This window comes from Neltuma alba, unplaced genomic scaffold, assembly GCF_004799145.2.
Source record: "Neltuma alba isolate B1F8T4 unplaced genomic scaffold, ASM479914v2 tig00001562_pilon, whole genome shotgun sequence".
In the NCBI taxonomy this organism is placed as follows: domain Eukaryota; kingdom Viridiplantae; phylum Streptophyta; class Magnoliopsida; order Fabales; family Fabaceae; genus Neltuma; species Neltuma alba.
Window position 1 is genome coordinate 142,131 of NW_021632512.1, and position 27,904 is coordinate 170,034.

At 32.6% G+C, this 27,904-nt stretch overlaps 2 protein-coding genes across 2 annotated transcripts; both read left to right on the forward strand.

Moving 5' to 3' along the window:
* The first annotated feature begins 19,110 nt into the window (after positions 1-19,110).
* LOC114759148 (cytosolic sulfotransferase 15-like) lies at positions 19,111-20,142 on the forward strand. The gene has a single exon (XM_028948245.1). It carries the CDS (start codon positions 19,111-19,113, stop codon positions 20,140-20,142), a length of 1,032 nt encoding a protein of 343 aa, XP_028804078.1.
* Positions 20,143-22,979: 2,837 nt separating this feature from the next.
* On the forward strand, positions 22,980-24,088 carry LOC114759042 (cytosolic sulfotransferase 15-like). The gene has a single exon (XM_028948148.1). The coding sequence runs from the start codon at positions 22,987-22,989 to the stop codon at positions 24,001-24,003; it is 1,017 nt and encodes a 338-aa protein (XP_028803981.1). The 5' UTR covers positions 22,980-22,986; the 3' UTR covers positions 24,004-24,088.
* Positions 24,089-27,904: the final 3,816 nt, after the last annotated feature.

The window sequence follows — 27,904 nt, forward strand, 5'->3', positions numbered from 1 at the left end:
TCTCCCAGCATAAACCTTAGCTCTCTCCTTAAAGCCTCAATAAATTTAGTAATGCTATTTTTCTTTTCAGTAATACCACCATCTAACCTTCTCTTTTTATATATAATAGCCTCCGAATCATCACCAGCTTCACATTTTAAAGCCAATTTTTCCATGCCCATAGTAACATCCTCCACATCCTTTCCTGAATGTACCACAATAGTCTTTGACATATTATCCAAGTTTGTAGAGTCTACCACAGGTGTCACAACTTTATTATAGTCACAGCTATTGGTGACTACACCAACAGCTTCCTGTTATTCATAAACTGATCCATGCAAAATTGTTAAGCCACTGTTTCAGCTTCATGATCATTATTCCCTGAAAGTACTCGGGAGTCATTGTAAAAATTCACACTATTTCTAGCACTATTTTGTAGAGGGTTGATTGAAACTACACTCTTTCCTTTCTGCTTATTTCTATCTGGGGTCTAGAGCAATCAACAATCTTGATTCCACATTGTCTTTTGAAAGTTTTCTTATTGAAGAAGCTCTTTCCTTCAATCTCTTGACTTCATCTCATTTCACTTCTTTCATCTCACAAACTTCTTCTTATTACTACAAAAAGGTCTATTTTTGTCCCTTATTTTCTTTTAAAATTGAGAATAGAGGAGAAAAGTACCTTATATTCGTCTGTTAAGCTAAACCAGACGAGTATTAGGCCCAAAACAGACAAGTATGGGGCCTCATACTTGTCTGTTCAAGGCCACCAGATGAGTATGGCCCTATATACTCATGTAGCAAGAGGGCTTATTTAAGACTAACAGCACACACTTGTCCAAAGTAGAGAAAACTAGCTTTTGCTGACATTAAGGTGCCACACGGGTACTCTTCTAACGTGAAAAGACCTGTCTCAATGGATGATTTGAAGTTAGTAGGAATGAAGTCTCATGATTACCATGTATTGACGCAGCAACTATTACCAGTGGCTATTTGAGACATAATGAAAGGTATTGTGAGAAGCACCATAACTAAACTATGTATTTTCTTCAATGCTATTTGCAGTAAAGTCATGGACACAGAAAAGTTAGATGAATTGAAAAACGAGGTGTATGTTATTCTGTCTCACTTTCCTATTGCATTCTTCGATGTCATGGTACATTTCCTAGTCTATTTGGTAAGAAAGATAAGCCTTTGCAGCCTTGTTTATCAAAGGTGGATGTATCTATTCGAGAGATATATGAAAGTCTTAAAAGGTTATTCTAAGAATCTTTATCACCATGAGGCATCGATTATTGAAAGATATCTAGTTGAGGAGGCTATGGACTTTTGCAAAGGTATCTATTCGGGAAATTATTGAGAAAATGAAGGAAAATAATTATTTTAATTAGTTAGAGGTCTCAATAAATTTGGGGGATTGATGAAAAATTCATCTAAATATTTATTTGAATTTATAAAATTGGTTTTAGGCATTGGAAGCTCAGGAATTAATTTTAAGGAATTTATTTTTCCTCAAATTTACCGATAAAGGCCTAATTGAAGAAAATTCAAAATAAATACCTAGAGGTGGTAAAAAATTCTGAAAATTTCCAGATCTTACTCCCATATTAAAAGGTGAATTATCATGTAGAGAAATGAATTTTTGGAAGTCTGGAAAAATTATGGAATGTTACCAGTGAATAGTAACCGATAAAGTTTCTAATTGGTTTGAGATAGTGTTTTGGTTTGTGGGTCAGCCCAAAACATTTGTGGGGCCTACAATAGACCCAAGAAGGGCCCAAATTCATGCACTTTTCAGATTCCATCATTTTTATTAAATAAAAAGTGAAAATCAAGAGAAAATGCTTGGAAAAATCTAGTGCAAGGCCACATGTTCAAATCTGATCATTCTCACACTTGATGGCTGTCACTTAACCCCATTGAGCTGTCCCAATTCAGCCAAATCAGGAGGGAGGAGGAGCGACTCATTTTCTCTATAAATACCCCTTGAAAATACAAAGAAAATGTTAGAAAATTGGGAAAAATAAGGGGAAACTATGCCACTATTCATCCAGTCACATTGCACAAAATTTTTGACGATTTTTAGGCAAGAAATCATCCAACAAATACCAAGGAAACACTAAGGTATGTCCAAGCATCAATATCCCTAAGTTTTACATTGATTAAACAAGGATTTTTGCTTGGGAAAATTCTGAAAAATTCGGTTGAGATGTGTGATGCTTAGGGAAGGATAGAAACCTTAATAATCAAGTGGAATAAGGAAGATTAAGTGGTGTATGGATTGATTTTTGGAAGAAAACCAAATTAGGGTTATGATGCATCATTTCGGCCAGCACTGTTCATAGGGAAGGAGTTTGTTTTTCATTGATTTGATGATTCCAATGGCTTTAAAACATGTTTTTATGTTGGGATATGTTGTTGGAAAGTATTTAAAATCATTGGAATCAAAAATGAAATTTTTGAAAAATTAAGAACTCCTATTCGGCCAAACCAGGTTCATGGGGAAAGAGTGTGATTTTCAAAAATCTGATTGTACCATTGGATTCCTCATGAAAAATTGTGTAGGATTGAGTCATGAGATGGTTGATTCTAAAGAGGGAATCAATTTGTTAAAAATCAAAGAAAAAGGGGAGAAATTGTTGAGTTAATGTTTAAGTATCGGAATTAAGTTGTTTTGTGATTAATATGGTCTATGTTTATGCTTGGTTTAATGGGCATTGAGAGGAGGAATTAAGGAGAAGCACTGTTCGTTGGAGGAATTAATTGGACAAGCTTTACAAAAGTAGCTTTGAATTATAATTTGATTGTTTATCTTGCTTGTTTGTTGTGATTGTTGTTGCTTGGATTGGAGGAACGTAGTGGTGACCTTGATTGTTTGATTGACATTATTTATGCTTTGGCCAGATGCTTTGTGGTATGTCAATGTGGATAATATGATGTTCCTCTCCTTGCATGATATGTGGTATGAATTCCTATGAGTTAGGAATGGTTTGGATTGCATGACATGTCACAATTAACTTGCATTGATTTACATGATAATTATAATTCATATGCTACTGAGATTTCTTTGAAATCTCATTCCTCCTATGTTATTTTATGTCCTAATTAGGAAGTGGACCCAACATGGAGTGAGGGAAAGAATTGGCCTTGGCTTGAAATGGTTTTATGAATATTATGTTATGTTAGAAAACTTTTATTAAGTGTAGCTAACTTTATGTTGAGATGATAAGTTATAGATGACATTTTGATGTAAATTATATTGTTATTCCATGTTCTAATATTGGAATTATGCTTGATGCATTATGGAAAGAATGTGGATGAAGGAAAAAGAGGAAATAAATCAAGAAAATGATAATTAGGGGATAGAAATTCCCTAAAACATGCCAATAATGAGCAATTGTTGGAGTTTGAGCATGAAATTTTATAGGCAAATAGATTTCATTTTTAGCTTTAAAATAAGTGGTAATTGATTAAATTTGAAGTTGTGTGTTAAGAGTTATACTCTTTCAAAGTTGGGCAAAAATACTGGAAATTTGAAAATTTACCAAATGAACAATATACTTTAACGAATTTTCTGGAATTATTCTGGATGGAATTGGACCTAATGGTTATTTTTCCTCCATAGAACTCTTAGCAAGCTTCATGTGAAAATTGGAACCACTTCGTTTCGATTTTTCTAGATTTAGTTATGAATTTTCAAAGTTGGCCTATTTTCAAATGAACAGTGTATGGACAGGATGAACAATGAAATCCTGAATTTTAAAATTTTTCATCTGGAAAAGCTGCAAAACACGTTATAATGGTTCCACTTAATATATAATGGAATATAAAGAGAGGTGTGACAAGTATTACATTTCTCATGGGGTTTACAAGAAGTCAAAACAAGAGGTCATGAAAGTTGATTTAAAACAAATGCAAGAAGTTGCGAAATTAGACCCTAACATTGTTGTTCAAGCCCTTGATCCTCCATTTGACCCTAGTCCCACACCAAATGATAGAGAACCTTGCCTTCTCTATTTAGACGACCCAAATATAAATGCTGTTGCCAATGCTCTTAAATACATACAAGGGTTTAAAATTCATCATAAGAAAATTGAAGTAGACTTGGTTAAGGTGACAGTCACAGCTATTCGAGAGGAGGAGGCAGAGATAGATGTCCTATTTCCTAGTGATGAGGTTGCCAAACTAGGCTAAGTAAAACATCCTTCCTTTAACCCGTCAGGATACGCATTTGGAAGTGTTACAACTTAAGCGATTCACGAAACAAGCCTATAGATTGAAAATTTACAATTGGTTCTTAAGTTACTATTCATTGGTTAAATTCCAAATTTTTAGTCCAACTTTAAAAAATCATAACTAATTATAAAAATATCGTATTGAGGGGGTTCAAAATTCTATTTGAAGCTCTTTTAATTTTCTATAGGATAAAAATATAAAACTGGACTTAACGCTTGTCAAGTTATACAGTTTATTCATTGAAGTTTACTATTCGTTTGGTCAAAACTGCACTTTCTAGTTTCTCTGTCCTAACTTTGATCAATCATAACTTTTAACGTACACATCTATTTTAGGTTATCTACCACTTCTTTTAAGTGTCAAGATGTGTACTCTAACCATACCAAATTTTACAGGTAGAATCAATCGTTTGCCTTACCTTTACTCTGTCACTAATTTCTGGCTATTTTAGGGATGCTTTATCCCCCTAACTTACATTAACAATTCATGATTAATTCTTTCTATGCGTAATACCATTCCATCCATGCATTAACCATTTTCATACATTATCTCATTCAGTCATACATGTCAATATCATCATAGATAAATGCATACCATCTACAACATATTTATGAATATATCATCATAACATATTACATAATATAATGTAATATTTATTTCTATCTTCTTCTCTTCATCCTTGCACTTCCACTTCTTGGTTTTTTCTCCCATAGTCTTTGCACCTATTATGGTTGGTTAAAGGAGAGTGAGATTCGAGAGAATCTCAATAGCAAATATTACTATTTATGCATACAATATGGATGTAAGTGTATGACATGCTTACTTAATCTAGCTCATGCTTACTTATAACATTTTCTTATTCCTAATGTTTCACGTAAACACGCATGGCCATGAAAAATGTCACATCCCAAATTTTAGACCTAGAAGTACTAGAATTAGCTTAAAATGGACAAGCTATCAGACTTTTTTTGACAGAAGGCCTAGAGGTTCCTTAGAGAGACAAGAGGATTTCCAGGGATTAAATTATAAAAGGAAAGTTTTCTAGGACTAAGAGAAGAGAAAGTTAGAGACTTGGATGAAGTGTTAAGGCCTAAGAATGAGAAATAGAGATGAATGTAGGCTAAAAGTTATGTTGGAAGTCTCAATGAGGTGAATTATAAGTTAAACCGAACCAGGGACAAATTGTAATTTTCCAAAGTCCCGAGTTGCAAGGGCAGAAATGAAAATTATACCTAAACATCCAAGAAAAATCCCATAAAAAGGGAAATGGCATGTTAAGGCTTGTATGTGAAGTCTGGAGGCCTAGTATAAGGAGTTGAGGTAATTAAGGGCCAAGGATTGTGCTAAGAACCTTAGTAAGAGGATTCCTGAGACTGAACCTGGGCAGGGACCTAAACACAAATTTTACAAAATTTTAGGCCGAAAAGGGCAGTGATGGAAAGTAGGCCTAAATACTTTAGAAAAATTTTAGAAAAATAGAAGTAAAGTCCAGAGGCCTATAAGAGGCTAAAAATGACGAAAATACCTCTAAAAGGAATTTGTAGAATTTTCAGGGTTTTGACTTATTTTGAATATTATCAAAAATAAATTATTTAAAATATAGGGAGGCCTCATATAGTTGGAAGAAAATAGAAAAAAATACTTGAGGAATTATCACAGGTTTTAAAAATAATTTCGTCCTTAGAAAGCAAAAAGGTTGGCTTTAACAGAATTTAAAGCTTATTTATATACTATCAGAAAAAAGTCAAAGTAAACCATCTAGAGGTTGACTTTTGACTTAAGAAAAATTAGAGAAATTACTCATGATAAATAAATAGTATTGGTACCCGAAAATAGATTCTTAGAGTCATGGACTGGTAGAAAGAATTCAGTCAAATTTACTTCGAAATAAATATTATTAATTATTTAATAGAAGAACAAGGGAAGAGCATCACTTTCTCTTTAGGAATGCTATATAATGCCATGTGGACTAATTTGAGATGACAAAAGGGTGCCATAACACGTTCTAGTGGTTCCCGGTAAGTCAAGACCCAAAAAAGAACCTGATATGGTGTAGAATGGCAAGATATGTGAAGGAATGTCTAAGGGCTGTATTTTGCACGAATTTTATATTAATTTTCTCACTATCTTAATGTCAAAATGATGAAGGGACATAGAAGAGACAAGTGTATGATTACATGAAAGACAAGTGTACGGTTGGATGAAAAACACGTGTACAGTTGGATGCAAAACACGTGTACAGTTGGATTAAAGACATGTGGCTTGATAATGTAAGCATGATGTCATGAAGATGATGTAAGCATGATGTCATAAGGACACTTGTCACCATAAGACAGAGAAAAAAAATAGACGGTCAAGATTAAACCACCTATTTTCAAGATTAATGGCTAGAATTTGTTTTTAAACTCTATAAATACCCCTCCCCTCCCCTCATTTCGTCTAAGACTCTTTGAAACCATGGGGAAATTCTTGCAAAATAAATTTTAGAGAGAGAAACAAGAAGGAGGAGAAAGGTCAAGTTATCCCATGTAAGATCAAGCTTTAAAATAAGGTATATTCATGATTTTTGATGTAGTTTTCACTACTCTTGTTGTTGTTGAGATTGGTTATGGATTTTAATGATTTTTGGGAGCTTGCAACCCTAGGGGGATATGCTGCGCGAAATTCTTGAGAGTGGGGGAAGATGAAATTGATGTTAGAATAATATTTAAAAGCTTGAAAGGAGCAAAAATCAAGTGGTTTTATGTTGCAATTGGTTGAATTTTATGATTGTGTAACTTAAGTATCATTTCAGCCAAAACCAGTTCTTGGGGTTAAGATTGGATTTTGATGATTTTGATGCTCCTAATGTGTTTAAAATGAAAAATTGTGTGGGGGTAAAGGTGAAAAAACAAGTTTGGAAGTATTAGAATTGAAATTAAAAATTTTGTATCCCTAGTGCATACTATTCAGTCAAGGCTTGTTTATAGGGAAGGAGATTGATTTTAATTATTTTTGGCTTGGAAGTGGATTCTACATGCAAAATTGTTTGGAAATAACATGTGGAATTAATTTTAGAAAGGTTGGAAATCAAGCTTAAAAGTTAGAAGCTAATATAGCTTAAAGAAAACAAAGTGTTGATGTTGTTGATTACTATGACTCTTATAAATGAATGGAAATGATGTGTTGGTGCATTTAGGGCCATAAGACATCAAGAAAAAGGAATGGTAAAGGTTGAGCAAGCAACCTTAATGGTTGGAAGCAAAAGGAAGCAAGAAGAAAGCTTAAAGATAAAAGGTAGTGAACTTATCTTTCTTATGTGCTTGATGTGTATATTTGTGTGTTGATGTGTATTATGTTGTCTGATGATGTTATGAGATGTTATTGATGTGCATTATGTTGTTTGATGATGTTATAAGATGTTAATGCTAGTATGATGTTCTGTTTCATTGATGTTTTCCATGACCATGCTTGTTTATGTGAAACATTGAGCATGAGAAAATGTTATAAGTAAACATGAGCTAGATTAAGTAAGCATGTCAAACATTTGTATCCATATTGCATGCATAAATAGTAATGTTTGCTACTGAGATTCTCTTGAATCTCACTCTCCCTTAACCCACCATAACAGATGATAATAATGGGCAATGGTTGCATGAAGAGAGGCCTAGAGATTGGTACAAAGAAGTAGAGAATTGTTAAGTATTATTATGTGATGCTTAAATTCTCTAGTTATGTAATAATTATGTAACATGCCAATTTATATAATTTAGTTGTATATGACATTGGTGGCATGTAAGAATGAGTATGGGGTGTAATGAGAATGCATGAAATTGAATTATTCATGTTTGGATTCTTAAAAGGATTAAAGTAAGAATTGTATAAGAGATAAATCGTAGGTCCTGAAACAGTCAGTTTCCAACTCTAGTTTGACCTTTCAAATGAATGAATTAAGTCACGAATTTTGGCAGGCATATAGTACACATTCCAAGCTTTAAAATGAGAGATAGATCACCTTAATTGGATGTTTATACAAGGAGATATGATTTTCCAAAATTGAGGCACAAAATCTGGAAGTTTCAAAATTTACCAAATAAATAGTAAAATTTGGATAATAAACTATACGATTTGGCCAGGGATAAGTCCATTTTTATATTTTTTCCTTGAAAAGCATTGAAAGATCTTCAAGTAGAAATTTATAGCACCTTAATATAATTTTTTTTATAATTAGTTATGATTTTTCAAATTTGGATAAAAAATTTGGAATTCAACCAGTGAACGGTAACCTGAGATTTAACCTTTAAATTTTTCATCTACGGGCCCGTTTCCTGAATCGCTTGAACCATAACGCTTCTAAATGGGTACTTTGAAGGGTTAAAAGAAGGATGTTTAAATACCCCATACAATTTTTCATTTTAAATACATTGGAAGTATCAAAATTATCAAAATCCAAACATAAAGCATAGAAGTCAGCCTAGCCGAAATGTTTTTTCAAGTTACATAATTATGAAATTCAACCAATTTCAATGTAAAACCACTTGATTTTTGTTCCTTTTAAGCTTTTAAACATTATTCTAACTTTAATTTCATCTTTCTCTACTTTTGAGAATTTCGTGCAGCATATCCCCCAAGGATCTCAAGCTCCTAAGAATCATTAAAATCCATAACCAAGCTCAACAACAACAAAAGTAGTGAAAACTACATTAAAAACTACCTTGTTCTAGAGCTTGATCTTGCGTGGGATTACTTGATCTTTCTCTCTCTAGAATTCATTTTGTAAGAGTTTTCCCATGGTTTCTCATAGGCTTCGACGAAATGAGGGGAGGGGAGGGGTATTTATAAAAAACAAGATTAAATCTTGGCCCTTGATCTTGTAAATAGGTGGCTTAATCTTGATCGTTCATTTTCTCTCTCTCTTGTGATGACATGTGCCCTTATGACATCATGCTTATATCATCTTGATGACATCATGCTTACATCATCAAGTCATATGTCTTTAATCTAACCGTACATGTGTCTTACATCCAACTGAACATGTGTCTGTCATCTAATCGTAGACTTGTCTCTTCCATGTTGCTTCATCATTTTCACATTAAAATAGGGAGGAAATTAATAAGAAATTCGTGCAAAATATAGTCCCTAGGCATTCCTCCACTGATCTTGCTATTCTGCACCGTATTGAGTATTTTTTGGGTCTTGACTTTCCCAGGACCACTGAAACATATTTTGGCACCATTTTTTCATCTCAAATAAGTTCACATGGCATTGTATAACATGCATGAAGTGGAAGTGCTGCTCTTCCCTTATTCTTTCATTAAAACAATTAATAATATTTATTTTGAAATAAACTTAACCAAATTCTTTCTATTGGTCAATAACTCTGAGAATCTGTCTTTGGATACCAATACTACTTATTTATCACGGGAAATTTCTCTAATTTTTCTTAAGTCAAAAGTCAACCTCTAGATAGTTGACTTTGACTTTCCTTGGATAGTGTATAAATAAATTTTAAATTCTATTAAAGCCAACATCTATGTTTTCTGAGGACGGAATTACTTTTAAAATCTGTGATAATTCCTCAATTATTTTCTCCCATTTTCTTCCAATTATTTGAGGCATCCCTATATTTTAAATAATTTATTTTTGATAATATTCAAAATTAGTCAAAATCCTGGGAATTCCACAAATTCCTTCCAGGGGTATTTTCATCATTTTTGGCCTCATACGGGCCTCTGGATCTCATTCTTGTTTTCTAGAATTTTTCTAAAGTATTCAGGTCTACTTTTCATCACTATCCTTTTTCGGCCTAAAATTTTTCAAATTTGCATTGTAGGTCCCTACTCGGGTTTAGTCTCGGGAATTCTCTTATTGAGATTTCTAGCACAACCTTTGGCCCTTAATTACCTCAACTTCTTATATTAAATTCCAAAACTTCACATACAGGCCTTAACATGTAATTTTCTATTTTTTGGGATTTTCTAGAATTTTTCGGCATAACTTTTATTTTTGTTCTCACGAGCCTGAAACTTCACAAAATTATGATTTTGCCCTTGGTTCGTCTTAACCCCATAATTCACCTTATTAAGGCCTCTAATATAACTTTTGGCCTACATTTATTTCTATTTTTCATTCTCAGGCCTCAAGACTTCACTAGAGTTTTAAACTTTCTCTTTTCTCAATCCCAAAAAACTTTCTCTTTGCGATTTAGTCCTTGGGAATCTCTCTGTCCCTCCAGAGAACCTCTGGGACCTTTGCCAAAACAGGGTTTGGTAGGCTGTCCATTTTAGGCTAATTTTGATACTTCTAGGCCCAAAATTTGGGATGTGACACCAAGCAAAATGATATTTTATTTTATGGTCTAAAAGACTCATTGACGTCATATCTCTGATGGTATAAAACACTTCAGCATTTTTTTATTTTTTGTTTATATCCTGTTTACAATACTTATCTTTATTCAATTTTTATTAGGATACTGATTGGGCTACTAAATTTCCTTGCTTGGCACAACTATATGACATTTACGGGTCAATTAATAACGTCAACATGACAATGCCTCTAAGGATTTGGGGGAGGAAAGGATGTATCATTTTGGACTAGACCAGAGGGACATTAAGGACTTCCTATCTATGGATGAGCTGGACATTGCATGGATTTAATTAGCAATAATATGATTTTATTTTATGATTTTTTTGTCTGCTTATTTTAACTTATACACACTATAAAAAAATAGTAGATTAGTGACGGAATTTAGCGACAGAAAAAATTCCATCACTAATCTATCGCTAATCCGTCACTAAAATTAGCAATGGAATTTAGTGAAAGAAATTTTTTTTCACTAAATTAGTGACAAAAGTTTATTCCGTCACTAAATTCCAAGTTCGTTGCTAATTCTGTTTTAAATTATTAGTGATGGAAAAATTTTGTCACTAATTTCTATTACTAATCCGTCACTAACTCCCCTCACAAAACATATTGTGACGGAATTTTTTGGACACTAATTTCCGTCACAATTCCATCACTAATCTGTCACAAAAATATAATATAAATATATAATAATTATATTTAAACTTCTTATTAAAATAAAAATATAATATATCATAATTTTTAAATAATGTATTATATAAAAATTAAAAAAATACAAATATTATAAAATAAAAGAAAAATAAAAATATATAATATACTTATTATTTTGTTAAATATTTGAATAAAAATATAAATTATTAGAAATTTTTACTAACATACAACAATTAAATTCGAATAAATAATAATATATTAAATTATATCATATATATTAAATTATGTATATAATATTTATTATATATATATTTGTACTTGTTATTAGAAATATTATATATATATTTTTGCATAAAAATTTTTGTAGGTGTTTCTCAGCTCAACTAGTAAAGGCTTCAATATGTGTACAAGAGGTCTCAGGTTCTAACCAGCACTCCTTCACAAATTGTGACGTGGCAATGATGTAGACAAGACTATGACGTGGCAGCTTACAATGATGGACACATGGTGATGATGTGGACAAAGAGATGGCGTGGCAACATAGGAGAGAGGAGTTGGTGAGGTGGCAGCCATTTATGACGTGAAGGCTCACAAGGATGGACACATGGCGATGATGTGGATGAGGGGGTGATGTGGCAACAAGGTAGAGAGATATGAGGTGGCTACCGGTGATGAGGTGGCGGTCACCAACACGACACATGGTGGCAATCAATGGTTGTCATATGGTATTTTAAATTTACAAAATAAAAAAAAAATTTAACAATAAATTAGTGACGGAAATTTCCATCACTAATTTGTGACAGAATTTTCCATCACAAATCCATCACTATTTTGTGACAGAAATTTTTTGGGATATCAGTCACTAATTAGCAACGGATTAATGATGAAAAAATTGTCACTAATTTCTATTGTTAATCTGTCAATAATCTGTTGCTAATTAGCGACGGAGTCTTGAATTCTGTCACTAAATAATTAGTGACAAAAAAAATTCCCTTGCTAATTCCGTAGCTAACAAAAATCCGTCACTAATCTGTCACTAATTTTGATTAGTGACGAAAATTCGGTCACTAAATTCTATTGCTAATTTGATTTTTTTTTTGTAGTGACATGAACTAATTTTTGACTCATTTCAACTTGATTATAGTTCTATAACTTGTGTGCTTCTACGGGAAAGGGATATTTATATGGATTCATGTGTCTAGCTGCTTTGCAACCTTTTAAGAACCCTATTGATGGGCAGATGAGATACGTGGATAACACCATTGGAGAAATCTAATAGTAAGTAGCTTATATCTATTTATATATATTCAATTTCCCATGAATTCACTGGTTTCATTTCTTTTTATATTTCAGCAAACATTGGTCATTGTGCGTTGTTTGCCCAACATACAATGTCATTTACTAGTTTGATTCACTGGGTCGTTGCCCAAGTGACGATCTTAAATGTGTCTTCATTTGTCATATGATATATTCTTATATATGATTTTCTTGCTTCATTAAATTGGTCTAATGTCTGGTCATTTTCATTTAGTCATAGTCTTTAAAGACATATTATATACGGGGTGGGAAGTGCAAGGGTAAACATAGCAAGACGGCTAGGCACAAACCAATAGTACGTGTTTCAATTTAAGTTCTTTAATTTCATTAACAATTACTTCATATATACGTATATTTATCTGTGTTATTCACTTTTGATTTATAGTGTCATCTACAACCAGTAAGTACAGAGTGTATATACTATATTATCCGTTTCATGTATGAAATCATTGAGTCTGGATGTACTAAAGATTTTGATATGGTAATAATTAGTTTGTTTATAATTATTTGCTTTTTTGCTTTTTATTTTAATTATCTTATCTTGATTAAATTAATTTTTTTAATTTATAAACTTATAGATTTTTTATGATGAAAGCTCTTACACTAATGAAGAGATTGATGCTGTTTGAGATCGTTTGGCAAAACAATTTCTTCAAGAGTTTTCTCTCAAAATGATACATGAGGTTAAAAGGCTTAGATATGTTTAGGTTAAAGTTACTTGTGTTATGTGATTATGTTGGGGAGTTTAGTTTTTTTTTTCTTAACTAAGTTAATTAGGATGTTATTTGATAAGTTGTTTGGGGTGTCATTAGGATTCTATTTGTATGGAAACTACGATGAATGAATTGCCTTTGCTGAATTGCTGCTGCTGTTGTAGTCTGTTTTGGTTCAATTTCAATTGTAGGGTTCAAATGAAAACTGATATATACAAATTATCGAAGTTTATCTTTTTTTAAAAAAATTAATATACTTATCTGTTCAGCAGAACAGACAAGTATTGAGCATCATACTCATATGTTCTGTGAAGAGTAGACGAGTATGAGTTACAATATTCTTTTGTTTTTAACAAATACATCTTTTGTGTCAATGTCCCCTTTGAAACAGATGAAAAAAGGCCTCCAGAATAGGCGGAAATGATTTTTTTTTTGGTAGTAGTAGTGCCATTTTAGGTTTAACTCAGCCCATCCCTCATGCAAGATCACTGAAGCATCTTCCCATGTTCTAGTTTGTTTAGTAACAGTCCAAGCGCCAAATCTTGGCATCTTACGGTACTGAATTGACATCAATCTTACTTGAGTGCAGCTCCAAAAGTCATGCACCTGACATCCACATTTGTAGTAGAAATCTTGAAGTTTTTCATATTTCACACTTACCTAAGACTTCCTACCATTAGGTTTAAAGATCCAGAAACCCACACACACAGATCAAGGTCAAGGATGATATGGATATGCAGAAAATTCCTCAGCATTCAATTGTTAAGAGGCAGACTTTTGGCCATAACCACTTCCCCAATTTTACCTCCTATTTGAAAAACATTTGACAGATTCATCGCTTCCAATTAAACCCCACGCAATTGAACCCAAATAGGGCATTTATTGAAATCAAAAATTGTTGCCACTCTAACAGGTTGAGTAATTGGCCATTAACAAACCATGGTCGAGCCCTCAATATTCTGTTATACCCCTCGTCATTCAAAAATTTAAACAAGAATTCATTCTTTGCAGCACTAATCACATCCAACCAGATGGAAGATTCCAAGCTTTTCGGACAATTAATTCCATCGTGGTTTTACTAATCTCTTTCTCCGTGAAGACCTTCCTAATCAGCGCGCTCTTCGCCTCATCCTCACACCAAACAAGAGGTTCGTTTACAGTAAACTCATCGTTCTCCTTCGCCATCTCTGATTTCAATGAACAATCCGGAATGAACACTTGAACAAACTAGAAAGAATAAGCAAAACCTAGACTCCCACATGCAGAGACAGGGAGAACTCAATACTCTCACACGTATCGTGGAGAGAACTTGGATATATTTGATAATTATTTGAAATCCATGTAATCAACTCATATTATTGAGATTTTGAGGAGTGGGATAACTAGTTAGAAAGGTTGTGGAAGTTATTATTGGTGGTTATTATGAAATTTTGCATTAATGCATCGGTTTTAGAATATTTCCAAGGTCGTATGTGTCCTTATAAGTATAATGTTGCCATCACTACTAGAAAAAACCATTTTTACACTGCCTAATTTATACCGTTTATTGCGGTAACAGTAGTGGCTTTTTTGTAAATAGTAATAGATTTTTAAACCGTTTCACATACCACTGGTATATATATACTTTTTATGTCGGTTGTTTGTGTAACTGGTGTTAAAAGTATTAAAAACATATTTTTAAAAATAATATTTACAAATTTTGAGACTAGTTTCTTATACAATTGGTCTAAAATACACTTTCTACACCAAATATTTATTACAACTGGTGTAAAAAGTTCTATAAATATTTTTTTAAAAAAATTTTATAAGCCTTTAGAAGGTGATTTAAAATCTAAAGATTTAACCCACTTCATTTTGCGGCCGTATCTTTTAAACCAAACTTTATTCCCTCGTAATCTCTCTAAGTTCTCTCGCAATCTTCTATGTTTCATTCACCAGTAACCTCTTCTTCATACTCTTCTCCTTTATGTTGTGATGTCTTCTTCGTTCTCGTCTCCTTTATAGCACATCATCTTCTCTGTACTTGTCATCTTCTTTAAGTTCATTGACTTCTCCACGATCGTCAGGTAGAGATCTATGCTCACATCATCTAGATATGTGCCTGTCCATCTAGATTTGTGCTCATCACATGCAGATCCTTGCTATTTCAAGCTCTCATTGTGTTGTTGTCTAGATGCTCATATTTGCCTAGATTTGTAATCATCTTCATCGCCAGTATATTTGTTTTAAATTTATACTTTTTCTCTATTTGTCTGTTTAACGAATAATTTTGAACTTTGTCTCACAAATATATTTTTATTGTATGAACCAATATAAATCGATATCATTTTTAAAAAACTTGGCTACTTTTTTGACGTTCTCATTAGATTTGATTATTTCTACTCTTATACTATTTCTTATTTGTTAGATTGTTGAATTGTTTGTTATGATATGAGATCTGGATTTTATGATAATTGATAAAATTCCAGAAGAAATTGCAGCTTCTTCTAGGATTTTATCAGATCTCATAAAATTGCAGATCTTTTTTATTTTTTCATTTTATTTTTTACACCGGTTGGAATAACAATTGGTGTTAAAAGTACGCTTCTACACCCGTTTTGCAGCCAGTGTAAAAAGATCAAACTTGTGTTTACATTGATCACGATGTCAATTGCCCATTCTAACCGGTATAAAAGATCTTTTTTCTAGTAGTGCATTGTTTTGTGCATTTTTATCCATTCTGTCTGCTCCATTCACAGCGTATTAGCGATAACGTCCACTTTAATCATGTACCTTGCACTTTCATTTGCTTGTGTTTTACTCCGTTCGTTCCTTTTTATAACATATAAATAATTGAATTACATAGATCAAAAAGTTGGCTAAAAATAATAGGAAAAATTAGACTCCCAATCCTTATAGTCATAGTGAGTTTTGAATTAGGTCCCTAAACTTTTTTTTTTTTAAATTAATGCACTCCTTTTAGTTCAAGCCGTCATTGACGTTGATCCCCAGCGTTAGAAAATGTCCGAAGGACGTTTATGGAGTAAACCATGTGAACATTATTGAGACACTGCCATCTCCATAACGAGCACCAGATCACCATCAGCGACGGCAACAATAGCAATGCCCTTGAGTCTAGCACCTGCCTTCCTAAACTCACCAACTTCTGTATAACTAGCGCAAGTCTTCAGCAGATGAACTGAGTATAAGGCCCTGTCTTCCACTTTTAAGTCTCTGAGGTTTTGCCTTGGCGAAACTGTATATAATGAGAGAGACAGACTATATCAAAAATAATGAGAGAGACATAAAGAATTGAATTTGGAAATACGAAGAACCAAAACACAAAAGAGATCCAAGTTGGTTACACTAACTGTCAGGAAGTTGGTGGATTGACTTCAGAAACTTAATGTTTCACGAGTCTTTCGTACTACATCTCTATATAAAGTCTAAATGCAGCATTTTCATTATAAAGTCTTTTGTTCAATTTTATCTATCTTCATAGTAATTAAGATTGATATATGATCATTCTTTAGACAGGATGCCAGGTCAATGTTCTTTTCTTTTTTGGCCAAATGCTTATTTATTTTAAAGCAATGTAATTATTTTTTAAAAAGGAGGATAGGAAGTCATACAACCAGGGGGAAAGTAAATGGAAATTGGAAACACTAAAGATACAATTTCAAGAATCCATGAGAACCTGAGACTTAATCTAGAGGAGCAAGAATTGTCATGTAAAATATAGAGTTCATAATCCGGGACTTATCTGCCAGCTATAAATGTCGAGCTACCACTCAACCTGCAACTCTGTTTGTCTCTATTTTTAGGCTAAAAACAGAGTTTTTCTGTTTATGAATCTTCAACGAATTTAACAAATGTGTGTGTGTGTGTCTGTCTATATATAAGACTGTACATAAACACAGAATAGGAGAGGATGGAGCAGTCAAAGGCTCGTCAACAACAACAATAGTCCTACGGCTCTTCACCTATGTAGTCTCCTTCTTCTACTTCTTCTATGCCAGCGTTGTCCCCAGAGGAACTCTAGTGGTATAACCCCTACGCTGGAGAGGTGGTTGACACGGAGCAGAGTTATGGTGATGGGATGATAACGACGCCAGAGGAGCGTGAGGATGAGACGAGGAGGAGAACGTTGAATATCGAGCGTCTCACTAATGTTCATCTAGTCTGCTCCGTTGACGTACTTCTGTTATCTTTTAACCCCCGGGGGATCAAAGTCACTAACGACTAAAACTAAGAGGAGTGCATTAATTCAAAAAAAAAAAAAAGTGTAAAGACCTAGTTCAAAACTCACTATAACTATGAGGACTGGGGGTCTAATTTTCCCAGAATAATAGATTTGTAAAAAAAAAAAGCAATTTATTTTCTAAAAAATACTCTTATTTATAGAAAAAAAGGCGGGTGGAAAAGAGAATGAATGAAAAAAAAGGCATGAAAGAGACATATAATTAATTAAGAATAAAAATTAAAAAAAAATACATGAAATGGTTAGACATCTCCAAAATATAACTTATGAAAAAACATGCCAATTCGAAAAATTGCAACGTATGAAAAGGAATGGAGGGAGTATCGTTGTCCCAGTTGTTAAGTACTTACTTGGAATGAATCAACGTATAAGCTCTAAGGAAAGATTTATCATAGTTATCCAAAATTGTATTATTATTATTATTAGACCATATTAAAGTATGATGAATTTAATTAATTAAAGTTTTTGAACGTGAATTTTTTTATTTGTAATTTTTTATACTTCAAATTTATTTAAGAAAAATTGAGTTCTTCCTACTAAGTTAGCCCAACGACCATTAGCCAAAGGTATGTCGTTTACCTAACACGGATTTTTTTAAGTATAAGAAACTGTTTCTTTGACTTCAGTGAGAGAAGGGTAGGATCCTTTACCTTTCCGACGCTAAAATACAATGTCGTTTCACATTTGTATCGTATTTGAAGTGAAAACGCTTATACTCCTTCGTTTTATTTATAAAATAGAGAGAGAATTTTTTTGTCCTATTTATAAGTCACCTAACTAATTTTTGGCATAAACGTACTATTTTGTTTTTCATTTATTATAATTTATTATAGTGTGCTCCCTCCTGCTCATAATATAAGAAGTTGATTAACTTTTTTTCACATATCAAAAAATGAAAATTTAGTCATTAAGTATGTCCTAAAATGACCTTAACCAAAAAAGTCTCCTAAAATGATAAAATTTTCCTATTTTACACCTAAAGAATGTAGTTCAAAAGTAACAACTTATTTTTTAAATACACTGTCATTATCTCTCATCCCTCTCCTCTCTCCTATATTTAATAGGGGTAAAAGTGAAAAAATTACACTAATTATTCTGACAACGCTTTATATTATTTTGTATCACATTTTTTTTTGGTAATCAACTTCTTATATTACAAACCAGAGGGAGTAGGTAGTTACTTCTTTAAAAAGTATATATATTAAATAGAGGTAAAATTAAAAAAATTGTTATATTGTAAGAAAAAGTTAGTGTAGTTTAAAGTTTGCTTTAATCTATATGAAAAATGCTGAAAATATCCTATAAATAGCACCAAATAAATATTATCGGTGTGCAAAACGAGATAGATAAACAGGGAGAGAGATTTCACGCTTTTTAAATATAGGCCCCAGTTATCTGAAAGTCTAATTGATTTCCATATTGAATTGACCTTAGTTAGCGGATCCCAACTACCATCGAGACATAATTATGTTGTTGACAACTACCATTGCATATGTTTCTGCATTACATGCTCATTATTTTGTTGAGAATACGACTGTTAGTTTCAAATAAATGCATCTACCACCAACCAAGTGATGCAATAAATATTGAAAACTTGTGAATTAAATGGTCAACAAGCATGTGGGAACTACCAATGGCCGAAAGTACCACCACTTTGTTCCCAGAAAAGCAAGCAAATGTCGAGTTTCCAAATGAGGGCTATGACGAGGAAAGTGAAAAACTTAGCCAAGAATGTAAGGAATTGCTTCTTTCTCTTCCTAGAGAGAGGGGCTGGGCTGTCCCATCGCTTTATCTCTACAAAGAAGTTTGGTATGGAGGACCTCGAGTCCAAGCCATAAATTCCTTTCGATCACACTTCCAAGCAAAAGATAATGACATTATCTTAGTTTCCCCTCCAAAATCTGGCACTACTTGGTTGAAAGCCCTTACTTTTGCTCTTGTGAATCGCAAACGTTTCTCTCCTTCAGATAATACCCATCCTTTGCACATTTCCAATGCTCATAACCTTGTTCCTTACTTTGAGTTCAACCTTTATGGAAATAACCAGATTCCTGATCTCTCCAGTTTGTCTGAACCAAGACTTTTCAGCACCCATTTTCCATTTAATTCATTTCCTGATTCAATCACCAAGTCTGAATGCAAGATAATCTACATTTGTCGCAACTTATATGATACTTTTGTGTCCTTGTGGTTTTTCACAAGCAAATTTCGACCACCATCATTACCCCAGTTATCACTTGAGGAAGCCTTTGAGAGGTATTGCAAGGGTATCCACGAGTTTGGTCCAATTTGGGCACATATTTTGGGTTATTGGAGGGAAAGTAAGGAGGCACCAAACAAATTTTTGTTTTTGAAGTATGAGGAATTGACAGGAGATACCAAGTTCCATTTGAAACGAATGGCTGAGTTCTTGGGTTGCCCATTTGACTTGGAGGAGGAAGGCAATGGTGTTATTGAAAATATTATTGAACTATGTGGCTTTGAGAAGATGAAGGGACTGGTGGCAAACAAAACAGGAAAGTTTGTGCAGAAGGTTGAATACAAAGACTTCTTTAGGAAAGGTGAGGTAGGAGATTGGGTGAATCATCTTTCCCCTTGGATGGAAGAGAAATTGTCCAAATTCATAGAAGAAAAGTTTGGTGGTTCTGGTCTGTCCTTTCAATAGCTCTCTTCAACCATTTAATCTATATGTGCGTCGAAAAATTTCTTCCTGGAGCAAGCGTGCGTCAAGTTTTCTTTCTTAAACTAGTTAGTTGTTTGAATCATTTGGATGAGCGTGCGCCATAATAATATGTTATTCTCTCTGATATACTCCGAACATGCATCATTATCATTTGATATTGAAGTTAAGAAAGTAATGGATTTTTCTTGTACTCTCTCAATAATACTTGACAACATAATTAATTTCAGAAAATTTGAAATGAAGTGTTGCAAACTTATTTAATGCTCTTGAAAAAAAATCTATCCATGAAAATTATAAAAGCATGCTCTCTGACGCAAGTTTTCTAGAAAAATTATTTTCTCAAAAGCGTACAGATTTTATTAAATCATTTTTCGAGATTTTCTGAGTCAACTTAGAAAAAGCATATATTTTTGTGTACACATCCAAAACTTGTGTGTTCCTCTTGGTGAACGAGCATCTTCTACCTTGGGAGACCGAGGATCTGTGAACACGTGGGGAGGGATAACGTGATTGAAAGGAAGAACACTGTTTGGCCAACTTTTGTTGTGGATTTTCTTTCAAACCATGGCTGAATATAATTTGTTCTTCTGTTTTTAGAACTTATCAGTGTTTGGTTTTATTTTTCCAGTTCTTCACGCTCTTAATTATGTTATTTGATTCTCATGGTATCATTGCTGAGATTTCTCCAAAAATGTGTGTCATCATACCAGGGTTGAGCAACTAAGTGCGGAGCTGGGATTCACACCTACTGCAGTTCTTAGCAATTATCTTGGAGTTCCAATACAACATGAACGTGGTGTTACAAAAGGGACGTATCAATTTATTATCAATAAAAGTAAATAGACTTAGCAATTGGAAAATTAATAAACTTTCTCTTGCAGGTAGGGACACTGATAAGTCTGTTATTGCAGCAATTTCCAATTACACCGTGCAAACTGCAGACCTCTCTCTCAGCACCGGTGATGCTATTGAGAAGAAAGCTTGGGATTTTCTGTGGGGATCATCAGATGAACAGCAAAAAATACACCTCATGGCGTGGCAGAAAGTTTGCGAAGAAAAAAGACCAGGAAGTCTGTGCATGAGACATATCAAACAACAAAACAAGGCCTTTTCTCGTGAAACTCGGCCAGGGGCTTGTGAAGGACAGTGAGTCTCTCTGGGTCAAAGTACTACGGAAAAAATATGGTTGTGGTAATGATATGGTCCCAACAATTGATATTCGAAACGCAGAGTCAAACGCGTGGCAAGGAATTAAAAAGAATTGGGATCATGTTAAAAATGGCCTACAATAGATCTAGGATCGTCATGGCAGTGAGAATGTACACTAGAAATGGGGAAAACATGGTAATTTTACGGTAGAGTTGGCCTATGCTCAACCCAGATCGTGGGCTTCCGAATGACAACTAATCAATTTTTATTACTTTATTTTATTTTAATTTCATACCAATCAATTTAAATCCAATTGTGTTTGCTCAACTTAAATGAAAAAAGAAAATTTAATACCTCATCACTAAGTGAGTTTTCTATAGGATCAACCTTGATACACATCATTAACTACTTTGTGGCCCATGTACTTGCGGTACCTAATAATTTATGGTAGCATCATCACCTTACCTCTATATCTTTATAATAATTGTTAGGAAAAATAGCAAAAAATGACGGCCAAAATAAAAAGAAATTACAAATAGGGACCCATTACAATATTAGTATGGGTTTTGACAATAATTTTTATAAATGGGTCCCTATGTGCAATTTTTCTATTTTAACAGTTTTTTTTAATGATTTTTCCTAATTTTTAATCCTTATGATCATGGAGGGTTATAAATTTTAAGGTATGAATTAAATTAGAAATTTCCTATTTAAAGATCAAGTTGTACTACTCACTTATTTTTAAGGTATGAATGAGAACTTTTTTTTGGTAAGTATTTACTTTTAACTTTGTATTTCTGATAGAATACTTCTAGATTGCAAGAGTTTGATCAACTCAGCGTGATGCTTAGGTGTCATATTTTTAAAAAAAAATAAATTGCTTATCTAGCAAAAATAAATGTGCGTTGGTGAGACCATTAACAGAGGGGAGAAATTGAACAAAATTAATTACACCGGATGTTGGGCACACGTCTAGAAATAGTTCAGGTGTAGTTATAGAATGCTCCTTTACCCATTTTGAAAATGACACTTTAGGTAACGCTAGTAGATGTGTAGATATACGGAGTTCGAAGTTTAGATCTAATTTGAATAGTCCATTTTTATTTTTTAAAAATTATTTTAATGTGTGCATGATCTAAAATAAAGATAATTTCTTTTTTACAAAAAATAATTTTATTATTTAAAAACCATTGACTGAAAATTTTAAATTTTGACCATTAAAATTATTTTTGAACGATCAAATCTCATCACATAACTGTTCACTATGTTGAACATCCAAACCGATTTTGAAGATAGAAATAGATATAATGTGAAGTAGAACCAACCAATGCTATTTGTATTTTTATCCACATGACATCTTCCAAATTTGTGATGTCACAGTCACAACATTTCTATTATTTCCTCACTTTCCACGTAGACAACCTCGTCGTTTTTTCAAATGCATTATTTCTCCGAATGAGTCCTAATGAATGTGATGAGTCTCAATTTCAAATAGTGTCTGTAGTTATCAGTGGTAATTATCAGCGGTTGAGTCCCCTACATAATCTAATACGAAAAATCAAGATGACATTATCTACCAATAGTGGCAGAAAAGATCAAGCTCTCTATAAATTAACGAATTCAACTAGTGAGCGAATTATTCGAATGCCTATGATTACTGGTTGCACCAGCGTTCTAATGGCTGCAACTTCTACTACTTGCTTCACAAAATCCCATCCAAATGCTGAGCTTGAAGATGAAGAATCTGAAAACCTTAGCCAAGAATGTAAGGATCTGCTTCTTTCTCTCCCCAGAGAGAAGGGTTGGGACTTCCCATCCCTTTATCTCTACCAAGACATTTGGTGCCCACCACCTCGAATTCAAGCCATAATTTCTTTTCAAAAGAACTTCCAAGCAAAAGATAGTGATATTATCATAGCTTCCTTACCAAAATCTGGTACTACTTGGTTAAAAGCCCTTGCTTTTGCCGTTGTGAATCGTAATCGTTTCTCTCCCTCACAACAAAACCATCCTTTGCTCATTTCCAATGTTCATAACCTTGTGCCTTTCTTTAAGTTCAACCACTATGCAAACAACCAAATTCCTGATCTATCCGACATGCCTGAACCAAGAATGTTTAGTACGCATGTTCCATTTCATTTATTGCCTGATTCTATTACCAAATCCAAGTGCAAGATAATCTACATATGTCGTAACCCATTTGATAATTTCGTGTCATTTTGGCTTTTCATCAACAAAGTTATCCCACCATCATTGCCCAAGTTATCTCGTGAGGAAGCATTTGAGAGGTACTCCAAGGGAGTCAATGACTGTGGTCCATTTTGGACTCATATGTTGAGTTATTGGAGAGAAAGCAAAGTGATGCCAAACAAGGTTTTGATTTTAAAGTATGAAGATTTGATAGGAGATATCAATTTCTACTTGAAAAGTGTGGCTGAGTTCTTGGATTTCACATTCAACTCAGAGGAAGAAAATAATGGTGTTATTGGAAGCATAAGTGAGCTATGTAGCTTTGAGAAGATGAAAGAATTGGAGACTAACAAGAGCGGTAAGTTTATCCACAAGCATGAGTACAAGAATTTCTTCAGGAAAGGTGAAGTAGGAGATTGGGTGAACCATTTTAGCCCTTGGATGCAAGAGAAATTGTCCAAAGTGATAGAAGATAAGTTGGGTGGCTCTGGTTTATCCTTTTAATAATTCTATTCAACCAATTATGCTATAAATTCGTATGAACGCCATAATGTTTTCTCTAGCAGTGATGAGAACATGCATTAGTTTTGATTTCCCTGGGTTGCGCTAATATTGTCTGTATATGAATTTGTATTCATTTATTGTATGAAATGCATGCATATTTGAAAGGGCAGTAAATTTTCTCATATTACCTGGTCATCAGAAGCATTAAGTCACTCGACCATCTCGCTAAGTCGATCATCAGGATCATCTTGTATGTATTAGTTCTTTATATATCTCAAAATTTTGTCTTTCGGATTTTCTAAAATCAAATCAAATTGTTCAACAAAGCTTCCATGTCAGAGTTTGAAAACATCCAGCAGTAATAAAATTAAATAACGACATCAACAATCTGAGTATGGAGAAACTCTTCCCGGTATGATTGAGTGCACCACACAAAACATGTCGGCAACCCCTATAATAAAAACAATGAACATATGGTTCAAGTGGTGCGAAAGGACTAGAATTGAACAATGATATTTCTCAATCCTTCAGTAAATTAGAAAATAGTACTCCCTAAGATTAAATGGACTCTTTCTACAGAAACACAGCGTGACAGAAGAATGAAAAGTTCTATGCGAGAAAAGAGCGCTTGAAGACTTCAAGATCAATTACTTGTTTTTCAACAAACTGTAGTTTTAGGCCCCAGTGGGGCAGGAGACATGCCTAGAAATGGCATCTGCCGACAGGAAGAAAAAGACATATCAGAGGGACCCTTCTTTAACACACCCACGCTGTATATTCACAACAAAACATAATACACACATATACCTAGTTTCAAAAGAAAGTTAGTGTGGCTTTGGCGTGTAATAAAGTTGATTCTATAGCCACAGAATGCAAAATATCTCAATAATATGGTTTATTTTTCCGCTCCTGATGTTTCTAATAGAAACAGATCTCTAGGCAGCATGGCAGAAATGAAGAGAACCACAAAAACGAAGGCCAGAAGGATAAGATTCAAAGAAACCTAGCGCTGCCCCTCATCGCGCTTCACTATCTTTCCATTTCCAATAAAAAACACTCCCGCCGATCCTTTTTATAAAACATTTGTAGGAAAGATATATGAGTTCTTATTATAAGTCACCGGAAAGTATTTAGGGAAAGTCCCAAAAAAAGAAGTTTAAAATTACTAAATCTCAAATCAGGTTTGGTTCTTACACTTTAATAGGTTTTGACCGCATTTGACTTGTAAACAACAACACAGTTTGTAGAAATTTTTAATTTGGGATTTAGTAGTTTTCTTTTTTTTTTGTGTGAGATTTTTCTATTTATTGCAGTTTCTTAAATAATATCTTTTTTTTTAATGCGTGTTATTTCTTTTATGTTTTTAAACATAGACAAAACTAAAAATTTATCTCATTTTCGGATAGAGTTAATGAATTCCCGGTCTTTAGTTTTTGTTCTATGGAACCTTCATGATATTTTTTTTCGGTGGATTCATAAATAATAATTTCAAAACTTGGAAATTATTATTTTCCATTAACTTGTTTAGCAGTGTTAAGTGCTCGGAAAAATTTTACCAGTCGTTAAAAATTAAAAGACCGGAGGAGAAATAATAAAACTATGGGAATGAAATGAACCTACTGGCGGTAGGGCTTCTTGGTAGTGGACTAGTATTCTAGATGGAAGGAATGTGCTGACAGAAGATTTGTTTTGGAGAATAGGAAATGGGTCTGATGTGATGTTGTGGAAAGATATATGGATTAAGGGTTTTGATGGCAGCCTGGATCAGATTGTTGAAATTCCCGAGGACATGAAGAATTGGAATGTTGCTGAGTTGATTCAAAATGGAAGATGGGCTGTAGAGGACTTGGAGGGCTCTGTGCTAGATGATGTTGTTATAGGAAGATTGAACAAATGGTACGTTGCAATTCTGGAAGAAATATCCCATTAAGTCTTAAGGGTCAGGCCTAACAAAATGTCTCATTTCTGAAATTTCAACCCTGCATAGCGGACTCTAATTCCCACTACTACACAGAAGGTTATGATTCAAAGAGACCAAACACTGCCCCCTTTCTATCTCGTGACTATTTTTTGGATAAAAAAAAAATCTCATTAAGTCTTTCTTATAAAACACTTGTCATATGCGGGTTTGGATTAGTGATAAACAACTATAATTTTATATGACCATGAGCTTTATAAGTGACATTGGATAAAAGTAATGCTACTTTTACTTTCAGTTTGGATTTTTTTTTATAATTGACTTTGAAAATATTTTATGTTGGATTTCATTTATTAAAATCTTTTATAGATACATAATTATGAAAAACACTATGAATTTTGTAAAGTTAAAATACACTAACCACCCCTCTGTTTTACCTAAATTATAGAAACATCTTATCTATTTTGAAAATGTATGTAAACCTCTATTGAAATTAAAATATATATTGCACAAAATTTCTCTTGTATATTTAAGATAATTATACTAACCTCTTCTCAATTTTAAAAACATAAACTTAAATCCAAATTATTAACTTTGTTAAGAATATTATAAGAAGATACATTTTTAATTAAAATTCATATCAAAATGCTTTTAATTTACTAATTTACCCTTCATAATACTAAATCCTAAATTTTGGCTAAGATGTTTTGAAGAATTTAAAATCTTTTCCTCTTCCTTAATTTTTATTTTTTATTTATACAAATAGTTTTTTTACTGTTCTTGTCATATTGGGATGGAAAATTAATTAATTTAGTTAATATAGACATAAAAATCTTGAAAGAAAATTTGATTAATTCTTTAAATAAACATATAATAGGCTAAATACGTTATAAATGTTTCTAACAAAATTTTTATTTAAAAATTATAAATTATAAATTTAAATGATTTTTATAGTCTCTCATATGATGAAAAAAATATTTATTTAATATTTTCTAGCCATTTTTAAAAACAACTAAATAAATAAGTTTCGTTATGCGGTAAAAATTAAAATGATAAAATTTTATAATACAATCAAAATTGATAAATTTAATTGCATATTAAAAAATTGAAAATCCATGTACTAAATTATGTTTTGTTGTATCAAAAAATATTTTTTTAGCAAATATAAATGTTTAAATAATTTTTATGTTGAGGAGGAGTATTTTGGTCAGAAGAGAAATTTAAAATTCAAACTTAACGGTCACCTAAGTTAGATAAATGAAAATAAAATTTTAAATATACAAAGGAGGTTTGTATAACATGCCTTTTCAATTTCAAGGGATATTTATATATATTTTCAAAATTTAAAGGAGATTTCTGTAATTTAAGTAAAATAGAGGATAGTTAGAGTATTTTACTCTTTAAAATTTTATTTCCATCCATCTCATCCTTAATTAATTGTTACCCGTCATTAACATAAAAATTATTTAAAATTGCTATTTATCAATAAAATAATTTTTGATACAACCAAAAAAATTTTAATACATGTATTTTCAAAATTTTTAAAATGTAATAAAATTTGTTAATTTTTATTATATTATAAAAATGTTCTAATTTTAATTCTTCATCACATATAATGAAATTTATTTATCCGGGTTTCTTTAAATGGCTAGGAAATAAAATGAATAAAGATTTTTTATCATATAATATAAATTATCAAAATTTGAGAAATTATAGAAATCATTTAAATTTATAATTTAAATTTTTCAATAAAAATTTTGTTAGAAACATTTATAACGAATTTGGTCAATTATACTTAAAAAAATTAATCAAAATTTCATTCAAGGTTTTTATGTCTGCATCAACTAAATTACTTAATTTTCTATCCCTGTATGAGAAAAATATTAAACAAATAACTATTTGCAAAAAAAAAATATTAAGGAAAAGGAAAAAAAAAATTCTTCAAAAACTTTTAGCCAAAATTTAGAGATTTAGTATTATGAA

What these genes read in the sequence shown, in the direction of transcription:
- LOC114759042 (XM_028948148.1), top strand. Translation starts at nt 22,987, where the DNA reads ATGGCTGCAACTTCTACTACTTGCTTCACAAAATCCCATCCAAATGCT.
- LOC114759148 (XM_028948245.1), top strand. Translation starts at nt 19,111, where the DNA reads ATGGCCGAAAGTACCACCACTTTGTTCCCAGAAAAGCAAGCAAATGTC.